Source organism: Hemiscyllium ocellatum, chromosome 19 (assembly GCF_020745735.1).
Source record: "Hemiscyllium ocellatum isolate sHemOce1 chromosome 19, sHemOce1.pat.X.cur, whole genome shotgun sequence".
Classification (NCBI taxonomy): Eukaryota; Metazoa; Chordata; class Chondrichthyes; order Orectolobiformes; family Hemiscylliidae; genus Hemiscyllium; species Hemiscyllium ocellatum.
In genome coordinates, this window is record NC_083419.1 from 13794675 (window position 1) to 13809870 (window position 15196).

Consider the following 15196-nt stretch of genomic DNA (forward strand, 5'->3'; position numbering starts at 1 on the left):
AGCCGAGGCAAATGTGTTCGTTTCACTCTGCCTCCTTACTTCTTTTTCCACTTCCTTTCACCACACGCTGTTAGAATTATCTGAAAACGATGTGCCAATGCAATATTTGCCATCATGAGGCTACAGGTAATACTTGCTTTATTTTAATGTAATGCTCTGATATTAAACTGAGCACTGAATCTCTGCTGATCTGGGATAGTCTGTGCTGCTCCCGATCTGTTATAAAAGAGTTTGCAGGATTTTAAACCCTGCATTCCCTCACAAGGAAAGAAAAACTACCAGTAGTTGCTTTGCTCTCAAGCTTATTCTGTACGGAAAGGGGATCTTTCCATTACCAGTCACCTGATTTTGAGCCAATCGCAGGCTGATTGTGAATTCTAGGTTAAAAACAATAACTGCTGATGCTGGAGACTAGATTCTGGATTAGTGGTGCTTGTTGAGCACAGCAGTTCAGGCAGCAACCTGCCCAGTATTAGTCTGGTTGGTGTGAGCAGGATTGAGAGCCGAAGGAGACCTTTTATCCTGGGGTAGATTATATTGTGAACAGATGCCGAAAGGCAAATGGGATTCTGACCTCTGCATCGAGAGAATTGAACACAAAGGGGTTTAAATCCTGGAACGGTGATTGTAGCTCAGGATGTCAGGCTTGGAAGGAAATCTATATGAATAGCCCGTCTTTCAAATGACTGCTAGTACCTTTAAACAGCAAGTGGCTGGTGATCAGTAGCTGCACCCATCTCCATTGCTGGGGAGTGTAGATGATGTTAGGGTTTCTTATTCATATGCCATTTTGTGAACGCTAACAATCCAGCCTGAGGACCAGGGGACATTGTCTAAATATTTGAGCCAAACCTTTGGGAAAAACCCCTGTCAGTTTTGGCTGTAATTTCAGATCTCATACTGGTATGTGTTTGTTGTCAACACCTATCGAGGGATATGGAGCATGTGGCACTCGGTCACAGATCGGCTATAATTTTGTCGAATAGCTGATCAGATGTAAGGGTTACATGGCCTCCTCCTGTCCCTAATGATCCTAATGGACCCCACTTCCCCCTTCCTGTAGTCTCCACCCAACAAGCATCCTCGAATTAAAGCCGAGATCTTTTGTTTTTAACCACAGGGGACTCAGCCCAGTTCCAGATGAACAAATCATCGAAATGTATGAAGGGACCCATGTTCCCCTGGAGCATATGAGTGATTTCTACGGCAAGGTAAATGTATTGAAATATTTTGATGTCAGCCTGTTCCCTATGTGACTGCTGGGGCAGGCTACATTACCTGAACTTGGACAATGAAAGAGATCTGCCTGCACCTCCCCTGTGGTTGTGTCTGTGCCTTGGAGCAGAAACATCTGGTGTCTGTTACTGTGCCTGAGGTTTTCTGTGACAGATGGGCATCGCAGGAGCTACTTTTTTTCTATTAATTTGCATAACAACATTTTAGGCTGAACTTTGTTAACTTAAATTTGCACCCTTGATTTCCTGTCAACACTTTTTGGAACAGTTGAGATCTAGTGAGATCTATTCCTTTAGAATCAAACAGGATAGGAGTCCAGTCTGTCCATTGTGCCTGTGTGGACACTTTGTAATAGTTATCCAGTTAATTTTCCAATCCCTGCTGTTTCCCTGTGGCTCTACTTTATTACTAATGCCCAGTTACTTTTTGAAAGTTGAGATTCAATCTATTTTTACAGTGCTTGTATATTATTTTAAAAAAATATTCCTCTTCCCTCAATTTATTTTGACATTAGTGTTAAAGTTTTGTTCACTGCTGACTTGTCTGCCAGTGAAAGCAACTTCTCCTATTTAAACCCTTTGTAATTTTGAACATCTCAAGTAAACTTCGCCAGAATCTGCTCAGTTCGGATGAGATCGCAAGCTGAAGCCCTACTGGAGACACACAAATATTTGGCATAACATCCATGTTTTTGTGCACTTCTCATTTTTAAAAAAATTCATTCACAGGATGTGGCATCACTGATTAGGCCAGCCAATGTGTTGATTGTTAAATGTCAACAGATAGGCATTATTGCCCATTTCTAATTGTCCAGAGGACAATTAAGTGTCAATGTTGCTGTAGGTCTGGAGTCACAATTCAGCTGGACCAAGTAAAGACTGCAATTCATTTCCCTAAAGGACATTAGTGAATCAGATGTGTTTTTCCCAACACTCAGCAACACTTTCATGGTCATCACTAGACTCTTAATTCCATATTTTCATTTAAATCAAATTTCACCAGTTGCCAAGGCAGGACTTGTCCCCAGATTCCCAGAAGATTACAGCTGTCTTTGGATTAATAATCTTGTGATACTGCCACTTATAGCATCCTGGTCTTTATAAGTATATCAGGTGTAGCTGAATTCCCCACTGCCACAGGTCTTTCTACTCTCACTCCTTATTTAAAATTCTATCATTTTGCTTTCCTTATCACCTTGCTTCCAAAACCAGCGCTACTTGACATTATATTTTATCCTCTGTCTCTACCTACTTCAGTAGCCTGTTCCTATCCTTCTGAAGATTGTTGCTAAACTCCTTGCTGTTTATTTACATTTTTGGATTTTATGTCATGGGAAAACTTTGAAATAAAGACCCACCTGTTCAGGTGCAGAGTTGAGTGTTTGCACTCACTGAATCCCAGTAGTTCTCTGTTTTTGTCTGATCCTGCTTGATTTAACTTTATACATGGTGTTGCTGTTAAATTGCAAATTTGGGCTTTTTTTTAAAGTGATGAATATTTTAAAAGCTGTTTTGAAATTTTGTGCATTTCTTTAATTAGAGTTCACATGGCTTCACAATGAAACAATTCATGGACATATTTTCACTGCCAGAGCTGACTCTGCTTTCCTGTGTCAATGACTATTTTATCAAGCAGAACATCGACTTTGAACCAGTTTATCTTTACAAGGATGTTAAGGTAAGATACAAGAGGTTTTTTTTATTCCCTGTGTGATGTCCTTGCTCACTTTCCTAGGAGACTATGAACCCCTTGAGCCAGTTGACCTCCAGACTGTTGAAGTGGTTTGCCAGGTGAGAGGTTTGGCTGATATTTCAATGGGTTGTTGGTGTGCATTGAGGTGCAGAGATTGAGAGATCAGATTTCTGATGAATGTTCATCAAAACTGGCTCGGTTGGGGTTCCAGAACGAAATGTTGGCCCATAACTAATTATGAAGCAAAAGGGATGACTGATAAATCTGATCTTGAAATTCAACATTTAGCAGCAACCGGGGTGAAAGTTCACATGCTTCTCAATTCATCATTGACAGGAGGTAATCCGAGATGTCCACGTTAAAGGAATATTGTATGGAGCAGTTGAACAAGATATTGGTATGTATATCAGCAATTGCGTTGCTCACCTCATGGTAGATTTTTCATGATGGATATGGTGGCGTAGCAGTAATGATGTTGGACTGGTGACAGAAGTTTAGACTGATACTCAAATGATGGAAGTTCAATTTCCACCAGGGAAACTGGAGGGGAGTTTAAATTCAGCTAAGGGTTTGTAAAAGATTTACAAGGATGTTGCCAGGGTGGGATGATCTGAGCTACAGAGAGACGCTGAACAGGCTGGGGCTGTATTCCCTGGAGCGTCGGAGGCTGAGGGGTGACCTTATAGAGGTTTACAAAAGTTGAGGGCCATGGATAGGATAAATAGACAAAGTCTTTTCCCTGGGGTCGGGGAGTCCAGAACTAGAGGGCATAGGTTTAGGGTGAGGGGGGAAGATATGTAAAAGAGACTGAAGGGGCAACTTTTTATGTGGAGGGTGATACGTGTATGGAATGAGCTGCCAGAGGATGTGGTGGAGGCTGGTACAATTGCAACATTTAAGAGGCATCTGGATGGGTATATGAATAGGAAGGGTTTGGAGGGATATGGGCCGGGTGCTGCCAGGTGGGACTAGATTGGGTTGGGATATCTGGTCGGCATGGATAGGTTGGACCGAAGGGTCTGTTTCCATGCTGTACATCTCTATGACTCTAATAAATTTAATATAAATCTATTCTAATTTTATACTAATATATGGTATGTAACTATGGATGACAGCTACTTTGATTGCTGGATTATCTTGTTTATCTTATTTGGTCTGTCCTCCACATGACTCCTGACCCATGACCTTTTTGAATGGCTGAGTAGGCCACGCAATTTTATCAAACCACTTGAGATAAGTCCCATAGAATGTAGTGGTTCAAGGAGGTAGCTCACCACTCACCTTCTCAAAAGCATTTGCGAATGGACCAAGGCTAATGTTCATGTACCCAGAACAACTTTAAATTATACTTTGTAATTGCATCAGAAACCACCTAAAAATGTTCAAACTCTCCCCGTTATTTTATTTTCCATTTAAGTTGTTTATCGCACAAAGAGGAATTGAGATGGACTGAGCGTTATGTGATCCCTGACTTCCATCACATCATCATTGGCAGCTGTGCTTTCAGTTGCTAAGATCTATGCATTAAAATACTCTGTCCAAGCCTTTCCATGCTTTTTATTAATCAATGAAGACATGTTTCTGTGCTTTTAGCCATTTGCCCTAACATCCCCTTATGTGTCAAGTTTTATTTAATAATATCTCAATGAGGTGTCTCAGGGAACATTTTATAATGTTCAATGGACAACGGGAAATGCAAGTTGGTGGTTCGTTTAGTGGATAGCTTTGTCTATTGCAGGTACAATTTTGACTCTGTTTTATGTTATGTGCAGGAGTAAATGAAGACAATGGAATCTAGGTTAACTGAAAAGAGAGCTATTTTTAAATGGCCAAAATAGCTTTTGATTCCCCCTGCATGTCCCTACAGGCTGCCAGCCTTTCTCTGTCTTTCCCCATGTGCCTCATTATTCTGTGCCTATCTGAAATTGCAGTTTCCTCTTTGATATTGACCAGTTCAATAGTTGTTTCTTTCTTTCTTTAAAGCAATATTTCTTACTTCCCTGTTCTAACATTTTTAATGTTGCATCAAAGATTGGCAGCAATGTTTTGGTTAAAAGTAGAAACCATTGATCAAGAGCTTACTTACAGCGTTTCCTCTAAATTCTCTTCTTTTTCTTTTATCTGTCATGGGATGTGGTCAGTCAAACATTGACTTCCCAATTTGTTTTGGAACTAAGTGGCTTGTGATGCCATTTCAAAGGGGAGTTATGAGTCAATCACATTCCTGTGGGTCTGGAGTCACATGTAAGCCAGACTGGGTAAGGATGGCAGATTTCCTTCCTTATATTCACTAATGTACTTTAATAGGCCAAAGCCCACATGGCTGGGTTTTGATGAGAATTGATGATAGTTTCATAGTCATCATTACTGAAACTGGCTTTTAATTCCCGATTTTTATTCATTGAATCTGCCATATTGGGGTTTGAACCTTTGTTCCTGCGACATCCGACTGGATCTTATGATTATTAGATCAGCGACAAAGTCATTACACCACTATCTCCCTCCATTGAGCATATCTTTCATGGTTTCTCAGTGTGTCAGGATTCAGTGGAATGAATAACACTGAAACTAAATTTAGTCCTGGGGTACTCTCAATTTCTTGGGAAACTATTGTTAGAAATGGGGAAAAGTGTTGTTTTTACAGATATAGAATAAGCATACAGAAAAGGGGTACAGCAAGAGAACTATTAACCCTGCAGGTATTTAGGGAAGAGTATCTCTACTTTTCAATGTATAATTGTGGTTAATTAAATACTAACTTTGGTGTGTAATTATTATAGCAAATAAGTTCTTTTTAAAAATTATGTTTTCAGCAAAAAGCTGAGATAACCGAAATGCTTGGGCTATACAAAATGATACAAGTTAATGAAATATCCGAGGATGGAATGTACCAGCAGAATTGATCCAAAATGTTAAACCAGATCTTGATGTGCTGTCGAGAAAATAATGTGTGTCAGCACTTACAGAGAGGAAGGTTGCCAACCTGGGGAAGGGGGCAATGGGCGTGGAGCATAGATGGGCAGAGGCAAAATACTAAGAGAGATTGGGTAATGCAGGAGTCGGGAGAGGTGACCTCACGAAGCTCAAAAGTATAACTGTGTAGTAGTTTGAATAATCATCACTTCAATTGCTTTCTGCAATTGGGGTCCTTTCTTGCAAGATCGTAAAATAAATTGTCTTGTTTCCAGCTTTGGTGGTCTCGTTTAATTTTATTGTGTTTTGTTTCTTACACTATGATAATGGGCTGTGGTTCCCAGCACACACACGCAGGCACAGGGACACACACTCACACACAGGGACACACACAGACACATGCACACCCCTCAGTGTCCTCACAGCAATTTAATGCTGGGAAATGGACATTAATTTCTTTACTGAGAGCCTGCCATTCCTTTCTTTGGAGAAATCCTGCCTTGGAGAGCTGCCAATCAATCAGATGGTGAAAAGCCCTACCACTGGGAGACGCTGCTGAGTCAATGGCTGTGCCCAACGCTGAGGATCCCAGAGTGACTCCTGAGTGCAAGGTCACAGTGAGGTGGGGGTGGGGCGTGTTAAGGAATGAGAGTTAGAGAGATGGGGTTTTCAAAGCACCTGAGGGATGTCAAGTACCAGAAGACATAATCTCAGAATAAGGAGACATTTTAAGGCAGAAATGAGAAGGAATTTGTTCTCCCAGAGGGTGGTGAATCTGTGGAATTCTTTACTGCAGAGGGCTTTCGAACCTGGGTTATTAAGTACATTCAAGGCCGAGATAGATGGATTTTTAATCACATTTGGATTCAAGTGTTATGTAGATAGGGCAGCAAAGTGAAGTTGAGGATTATCAGATTAGCCATGATCTCTGGATGATGGAGCAGACTCGATGGGCCAAATGGCTTATTTCTGTTCTTAAGTTTTATGGGTGATCTGGAGGATGGGGATAAGGCTGGGAGGTGGGGAAATGGATGCCTGTTCTGGGCTGTGAGGACACAAAAGGGGGTCCCAACATCCGCCCAGAAAGTTAAAACTGCTTGACTTCCCATGTGGTGTGCAGTTTGCCTACAATGGAGGGAAATAGAACTTGTGTTCAGAGATAGCTCACTTCCTGCCTGCCAGGAAGTCATTTTAGACAAGCCCAACACATTTTGGCTTGTCATCCTATTGCAGTTAAAATCGAGCTCACTTCTAGTTTGTCCGCCTGGATTTGATTTGTGTACCATGTTGTGTTCTAAGGTGTCGCTGAAATTAAAATGTATAGTCTGCTGTGTAAAAAAAAACTTACCAATACCTTTCCTTCAAATCAGATAAATACATATCTCATGAGGAGAAAACCAGTGCTGTCTTGGGAAGATTGATTGACAGTGGCAAGAAACTTTTCCTAATAACAAACAGCCCTTTCAGTTTTGTGTAAGTGACTTTCCTGATTCTAATGTCATGTGAAGATGGCAATCTGACTGAATAGAAATGCATGGATTTCATTGGTTCAAGAAGGTAGCTTGCTGTTACCTGGTCATGGGCAATTAGGAATGGGCATTAAATACTGTCTTGGCCAGTGATGCCCACATCTGATGAATGAAAAAATAATTTTTTGAAATGCCTTGGTAGAGCAAAATGTGTTTTTTGAGAAATATGCACTGGCAGTGACTTACAATGAGCCTGGTGATTAAATGATTGATGGTTGTGTTCCCCTTGTGACAGTGATAAAGGAATGCAGTACATGGTCGGCAAAGATTGGCGAGACCTATTTGACATCATCATTGTTCAGGCTGAGAAGCCAGCTTTCTTCAACGATAACCGGAGGTCAGTGCAGTAGGGTTTCAGTGCAACAGGTTCATTGCCGTGTTTTTCAGTGGGAGTGAAAATTGATCTTTACTGCTGTTTGAAAACTTATCTCTAAAGTTCTCTGATTTTTCCGTAGACCATTCCGGAGAGCAAATCAGAGAGATAAATTGCACTGGGACAAAATCAGCAAATTAGAGAAAGGCAAGATCTACAAACAGGTAAATGCCTTCATTATGTCTGACTGTCAACTGTGCAGAATCTTAATTTCATGTTATTTTGGAATATTGTGTGCAATTCCGGTCTCCCTGCTATAGGGAGGATGTTGTGAAACTTGAAAGGGTTCAGAAAAGATTTACAAAGATGTTGCCACAGTTGGAGGGTTTGAGCTATATGGAGAGGCTGAATAGAGTGGGGCTGTTTTCCCTGGAGTGCGGAGGTTGACCTAAGAGAGGTTTATAAAATCATGAAAGGTGTGGATGGGGTAAATAGACAAGGTCTTTTCCCTGGTGTGGGGGAGTCAAAAACTAAAGGGCATACGTTTAAGATGAGAGGGGAAAGATATAAAAGAGACCGAAGGGGGAACTTTTTCATGCAGAGGGTGGTGTTTGTATGGAATGAGCTGCCAGAGGAAGTTGTGGAGGCTGGTACAATTACAACATGTAAAAGGCATCTGGATGGGTTTATGAATCGCAAGGGTTTAGAGGGATATGGGCCAAGTGCTGGCAAATAGGACGACGGCTAGTTCTGCTGTAACGTGGTGGTTGCGTTCTTGTGCAACCTCACATTATAGAAAAATTGTGCTTTAGAAACAGTGCTTAAGGTGTTGCCGATGTAATCGTGATACAGCCAACACATATTTTAAAAGTTCGCACTTTAAAAAGTGTCCCCAATTTGTCAATCACGACACAGCAAATTTGCATTAACAAAACGCGTGTTATACCGGAATGGCCTGTAGATTTATTTAGGATATTTGGTTGACATGGACGAGTTGGACTGAAGGGTCTGCTTCGGTGCTGTATATCTCTATGACTCTAAATAATAAGGCTCATTTTTACATGATTCTAATTCCTCTGATCAATTTAAATGTTGATAAATCAGAATTATTATCAACAAAAAATTACCTGAATGATTCTTTTGTTTTTGCCCCTCAAATAATTGAAATTTCTGGAAGATCTTTTAAAATTGACAACAAGGCCACTAAGCTTAATTTCAAAGCTCAGTACACTGGGGATTCTGTTAAGTATATGACTGTATTAACCATGTCATAATCCACAGTATAACTAGTGGTTTGCATGCAGCCTTTGTGTACTGTTAGGAAGATGTGGGTGTCCTAGTGTCCTATACCTTGAAGATAGTTAAAACTAGCAGTGACAGAACCAAGTGTCCTCAATAAGACACAATGTAATATGTACTGCAGCTCCTAGGTTAACCACTTGCCTGAAAACGACAAAACATATTCAAATTAGGCCAACTAGTTTAAATTATACCCCGGAAAATACCAAATTCCAATCAAGTTTGAATTGAGTATATTGACAATCTTAAAAGTCAATGATACAATCCGATGCCTTGGAGTGTAAGACTGGGGAAAATTGAACAGTTGGGAGGAGAACTGTCACCAGACCAACACTGTAGACTGCTAGTTAGAACTCTGAGAGGTAACTGTCTAGAGAAGATGTTCGCACTGAGAAAAGCCTCAACATTGACCTGGAGAGGCCCTCTACTGACAAAGTTAGAGAGAAGATTTGACCGCTGGCTGGTTTTAAAAATTTGAGTATCCGAAAATCCTAACTGGGAGTTTTATCGGACAAGTATTATAGAAGGGAAGGTAAAAGATAGGAATTGTAAATAGTTGTTAGTTAATTATTCTCTGTTATACTTTAAGAAATAAAGTTGTTAATTTTTACTTTAGATAGCTTTTGGCCACTCGAAGTTTTGCAGATTACTTTTCTGTGTTGCTGGTTTTAAATTAAGCAGGAGGGTTTACCCAGTGCCGTAACAGTACATTTTGTTGAATAGAAGGGGTGTCAAATTATTTTAATGACACAAGGGACAAATGTTTAATGTTTTTTTCATGATTATTCAAAGTGTTTTTGTACTAAATGTAATGATCCAATCATTTGAATTAAGCAAAGTTAACAATTCAGCAAGGTGGGAGTGTAATGTGTAAAAATATTTAAATGATCTTATTGTTTGAATGAAGTGACTTCAGTGATGTAGCTCATAATTCATTTCATAGAGATTTACAAATAATAATTGTTTGCAATTAATGGAATGGTGTATCTTTTTCTGATTTGTCACTTGTTTTGCATATTACAATGTTCAAAGTGGATGGATATAAAATAAACAGAGTTCCTCCTACATTAATTTAGAATTTTCTCAGAAGAATGGAATGAGCCCTTCCACACTGATGTAATAAATGAATTGAATTGAATCATCTTTATTGTCACATACTCAAATGAGTGAAAAGTTTACTAGTCAACACTGACAGTGCCATCTTGAGTACAAAGATACCTAGGTACCGATTCTTAAGTACAAGTTCTTAGTAAGAAAATATAGAAACATAAAGAAATTTAAAAATCCTTTTAAACGATCCTTTTACTGAAAATCATTGACAGCTTAATGATTACTTAGCAAGCTTTTAAGTTCCTGAGCCCCATGAAACTTGCACAATCTGGCATTTGACCTTGATGAAGGAGCCACACTCCGAAAAGCTTCTGATTTCACGTAAACTTGTTGTACTATAATCTGGCATCCTATGAGATTCTGTCTTAACAGTTTGGACTGATGCAATTATCAGTCCTGCTGTTAATGGACATCTCCCTATTCCTTGGTTCTTGTTTAGTTAGGGTTTGCACTTGTATCAATGTTTGTTTACCATCCAGAAAGTTATTTTGGGAAAGGTAAGCTGCAGGCTTTAGACTTCAGTCTGAGTGGCATTTTAATCTCGAACTTTGTTTACACCCAGGGCAACTTGTACGAATTTTTAAAGCTCACTGGATGGACTGGCTCGAAGGTACTTTATTTTGGGGATCACATTTACAGTGATCTGGCTGTAAGTATAATGGTGCCACTATTAAATTAACTAAATTCAAGTAGCTTGTACTATATATTAAATATAATGGAACATTTAATTTGTGCTGTGGCGAAGCACTGGTGTAATGGTATTGTCACTAGACTAGTAAGCCAGAGACCCAGGCCATTTCTTTGGAGACATGGGTTCGAATCTCATCGTGACAGATGGTGAAATTTAAATGCAATCAATAAATCTGGAATTAAAAGCTCAGCTACTGGTGTCCATGAAGCCATTGTTAATTACCATAAAAACCTTCTGGTCTACTGTTTTCCTCTAGAGAAGAAAATCTGCTGGGGGTTAGTAGGAGAACGGGAAGGACAGAAAGCGGCTGGAATGTTTAATTTATAAAATGACCATTGTTAAGTATGTGGAGATTCTGCATTGCTCTCTTGTGCTTTATCTGAACCCACAAATGTGTGGATCCCCCAAAATCAAATATTCCAAGCTTGTTTCACAGAATCGTAGAATCCTTACAGTGTGGAAGCAGGCCATTCGACCCATTGAGTCCACACCGACCCTCTAAACAGCATCCCATCCAGACACACCCATTTACCCTACCCCTGTAACCCTGCACTTCCCATGGCCATCCACCTAACCTGCACATCTTTGGACTGTGGAAGGAAACCAGAGCGCCCGGAGGAAACGCACACAGACACGGGGAGATGTGCAAACTCCACACAGGCAGTCGCCTGAGGGTGGAATTGAACCCAGGTCCCTGGCACCGAAAGGCAGCAGTGCTAGCCACTGTGCCGCCCCCTTAGAATAGTTATGGAACAGAAGGAGGCCATTCAGCCCATTGTGCCTGCATCAGTTCTACGACCTAGAGCCAATCTCCTGCCTTTTCCCTGGACATCGCTTCTATCCAAACAACCATCTGATACCCTCTTGAATTGAACCTGCCTCCGCCACATTTCTGAGCATTCCATACCTTAACTATGTGTTTTTTCTCACATTATTTTCACATATCACTCTAATGTTGATTGCACATCACTTTAAATCTTTTTATCTTTTGTCGAGCTTCTCCCTACCTCTTCTGTGCATCCCGTTCATAATTTTGAAAACCTCTATCAGATCTCCTCTCAGCCCTCTTCGCTCCAGGGAGAACAATCCCAACTTCTTCAACCTATGCTCAGATCTGAAGTTTCTCATTCCTAGAACCATTTTTGTAAATTGCTTTTGCTTCTTCTTAAAGTGTTTTTCTCTGTCAGGTTTTTACTGTTGCAGAAATAAATTTAGGAAAAGACTAAAATGCAATAAAACCGAAGAAAGGCATCCTGTTTGTACTTCTGTAAATATAAATTAGTTAAGCATTACTAATCAATGTGCTTTCTGTCACATCAGGATCTGACCCTGAAGCATGGCTGGAGAACAGGTGCAATTATTCCAGAGCTGCGATCAGAGATTAAAACCATGAATACAGACCAGTACAATCGGGTAGTTGTGTGGTTGCAGGGTCTCACTGGGCTGCTTGAACGCATGCAGGTAAGTGTGTCCCTTTTTATAGAGCTGTTACAACAGAGAAAGAGGCCACTTATCCCATTGCTAGCCCTCTGTGGAGCAATCCAATTAGTCCCATTCTTCCACTTTGTCTCTTTAGGTTGACAAGTTTATTTCTCTCAAGTTCTTATCCAGATTACTTTTTTCAAATCGTTCCACATTCTCTGCTTCCACTACTCTCGCAGGCCAAGAACTCTAAGCCATTATCATTCACTGTGAAAACTTTTCTTCCTCACACTCCTCCAGCATTTAGAATCATAACTTAGCCAAAACCTTAAATCCCTAAAGCCTGCACCATCAGCTAATGGAAACAGCTCTCCTTGGTCAATTTCAAATCTTATTGTCATGTACATCTCTAGCAACATATCAACAACCTGATATTTCTAAAGCTATCTCTGCTTCAGAGTAATGTCTTTCAATCATTTTGTCAGAATGTGAAAACTTGAACACCCTTTTATAGGTTTAAAAATCATATCTCTGGTCTCTTCTAAATGGTAGCAATTCTAGAAAGTGGTTCTTCAGCCCATTAGTCAATGTCTGCTCTTCAATCAGAGCTAACTTTCTTTTGCATCATTGAATACCCCTGCTGTCACAACCTAGGGGACAAAAACACTGAACTGGGCCTGTCTTATAAATATAGTGGTAGCAAGACTGGATCAAAGCCCATGAGTTTTTTAGTCAGTCGCTCAACTCCTGTCTCCCCAAAGCCTGTCCATCTCTACAAGGCACAGGTCAGGAGTGTGATGGAATACTCTGCAGTCGTCTGGACAATTGCTCCAACAAAAGTCAAGAAATTTGACACCAACCAGAACAAAGCAGCCATTTCATTGGCACGCCATTTAAAACCTTCAACATTCACTGGGCTGCTTTAATAGCTCCTTCAAGACTCATTACCCTTAATATGTAGCACAAAGGTTCATGGGAGCATCACACTTGCATGTACCCCTCCAAGCCACTCACCATCCTTACTTGAAACTGCGTTACAGTGGAAGACACCAACAGCATACCAGAATTTCAAGACAGGCAGGGGGCAGAGGTGAGTGTAATGACCATCACTAAGGAGAAAGTGCTGGGGAAGCTGAAAGGTCTGAAGGTGGCTAAATCACCCAGACCGGATGGGCTACATTCCAGAGTTCTGAAGGAGATAGCTGAGGAAAGTGTGTAGGCATTGGTGGTGATCTTGCAGGAAACACTGGAGTCAGGGAGGGGTCCTAGAGGACTGGAAAATGGCTAATGTAATACCTCTGTTTAAGAAGGGAGTGGGGCAGAAGATAGGAAACTGTAGGCTGGTAGGCCTGACCTCAATTGTTGGTAAGCTTTTGGAGTCTATTATTAAGGATGAGATTCCAGATTACTTGGAAGCTCATGCTAAAGTTCAGCTGGGTCAGCACAGCTTTGTCAACAGGAGGTCATGCCTGACAAATCTGTTAGAATTCTTTTGAGGAGGTAATGAGCAAGTTACACAAAGGAAAGCCAGTAGGCATGATCTGTTTGGATTTCCAGAAGACCTTTAACAAGGTGCCACCCAGGAGCCTATCAAATAAAATAAGAGCCTGTGGTGTCAGGGGCAAGGTGCTGGCATGGATAGAACTGGAGAGTAGGGATAAAGGGGTCTTTCTCGGGATGGAAGCCAATGACTAGTGGAGTTCTGCAAGGTTCTGTATTGGGGCCACACTTACATGTTGCACATTAACAATCTGGATGAAGGAACTGAGGGCATTGATGCTAAATTTACAGATGACACAAAGATAGGTAGAGGGACAGGTAGTGTTGAGGAGGTGGGAAGGTTTCAGAAGGATTTGGAGAGCGGGCAAAGAAGTGGCAGATGAAATACAATGGGGCAACATGATGGCTCAGTTGCCTAGCATTGCTGCCTCATAGCGCCAAGGACGCAGGTTCAATTCCAGCCTCTGGCAACTGTCAGTGTGGAATTTGAACATTCTCCCTGTGTGCTCCAATTTCCTCCCACAATCCAAAGATGTGCAGGTTTGGTGGTTTGGACATGCTAAATTGCCCATATTGCCCAGGGATGTATAAGTTAGGTGGATTAGCCATGAGTAATGCAGGGTTACACGAATAGGGTAGAGGGGTTGGGTCTGGATGGGTTACTCTTCAGAGGGTCGGTGTGGACTCGATGGGCTGAATGTCCTGCTTTCACACTATAGGGGGTTCCTGACCTATGATCTATGGTCAGCAGAGAGTCGGTGTGGAGATGTTGTGCCGAATGGCCTATTTCCATATTGTAGGGATTCTGTGATTCTATGAATGTGGGAAAGTGTGAGATTAAGCACTGTGGTAGGAAGACTAGAGATGTACACTATTTTCTGAACAGGAAAAGGCTTCGAAATTCTGGAGCATAAAACGACTTGGGAATCCTAGTTCAGGATTTTCTTAAGGTTTAATGCAGGTTTAGTTGGCGGTTAGGAAGACAAATGTAATGTTAGCATTCATTTTAAGAGGGCAAGGAGATGTAAGCAGAGGTGTACAGCTAAGGCTGAAAAAGCAGTTTTGGGCGGCATCTCTGAGGAAGGATGTGCTGGCATTGGATGGGGTCCAGAGGAGGTTTTCAAGACAGATCCCTGGGACGAAAGGCTTGTCAAATGAGGAGTGGCTGAGGAGTTTGGGTTTGTACTCCAAGTTTAGAAGGATGATAGGGGATCTGATTGAAACTTACAGGTTACTGAGAGACCTGAATAGAGTGGACATGGAGAAGATGTTTCCCTGAGCAGCAGAGACTAGGATCCAAGGCACAGCTGCAGAGTGAAGGGACAACCTTTTATAATGCAGGTAAAGAGGAATTTCTTCAGCCAGAGGGTGATTATTCTGTGGAATTCATTGCCACAGAGGATTGTGGAGGCCAAGTCATTGAGTGTATTTGAGATTGAGATGGATAAGTTCTCCACTGGCCAAAGGATCAAGGGTACTGAGAGAAGACAG

General features: G+C 41.1%; 1 protein-coding gene across 1 annotated transcript in view; it reads left to right on the forward strand.

Moving 5' to 3' along the window:
* The window catches only part of nt5dc3 (5'-nucleotidase domain containing 3), a 38523-nt gene that overhangs the window by 12934 nt on the left and 10393 nt on the right, over positions 1 to 15196 (forward strand). The window contains exons 5-12 of the mRNA XM_060839669.1: positions 1121 to 1211; positions 2776 to 2913; positions 3265 to 3325; positions 7212 to 7314; positions 7606 to 7707; positions 7826 to 7907; positions 10655 to 10741; positions 12104 to 12244. Coding sequence (XP_060695652.1) covers positions 1121 to 1211; positions 2776 to 2913; positions 3265 to 3325; positions 7212 to 7314; positions 7606 to 7707; positions 7826 to 7907; positions 10655 to 10741; positions 12104 to 12244 — 805 coding nt within the window. The remainder of the gene's footprint in view (positions 1 to 1120; positions 1212 to 2775; positions 2914 to 3264; positions 3326 to 7211; positions 7315 to 7605; positions 7708 to 7825; positions 7908 to 10654; positions 10742 to 12103; positions 12245 to 15196) is intronic.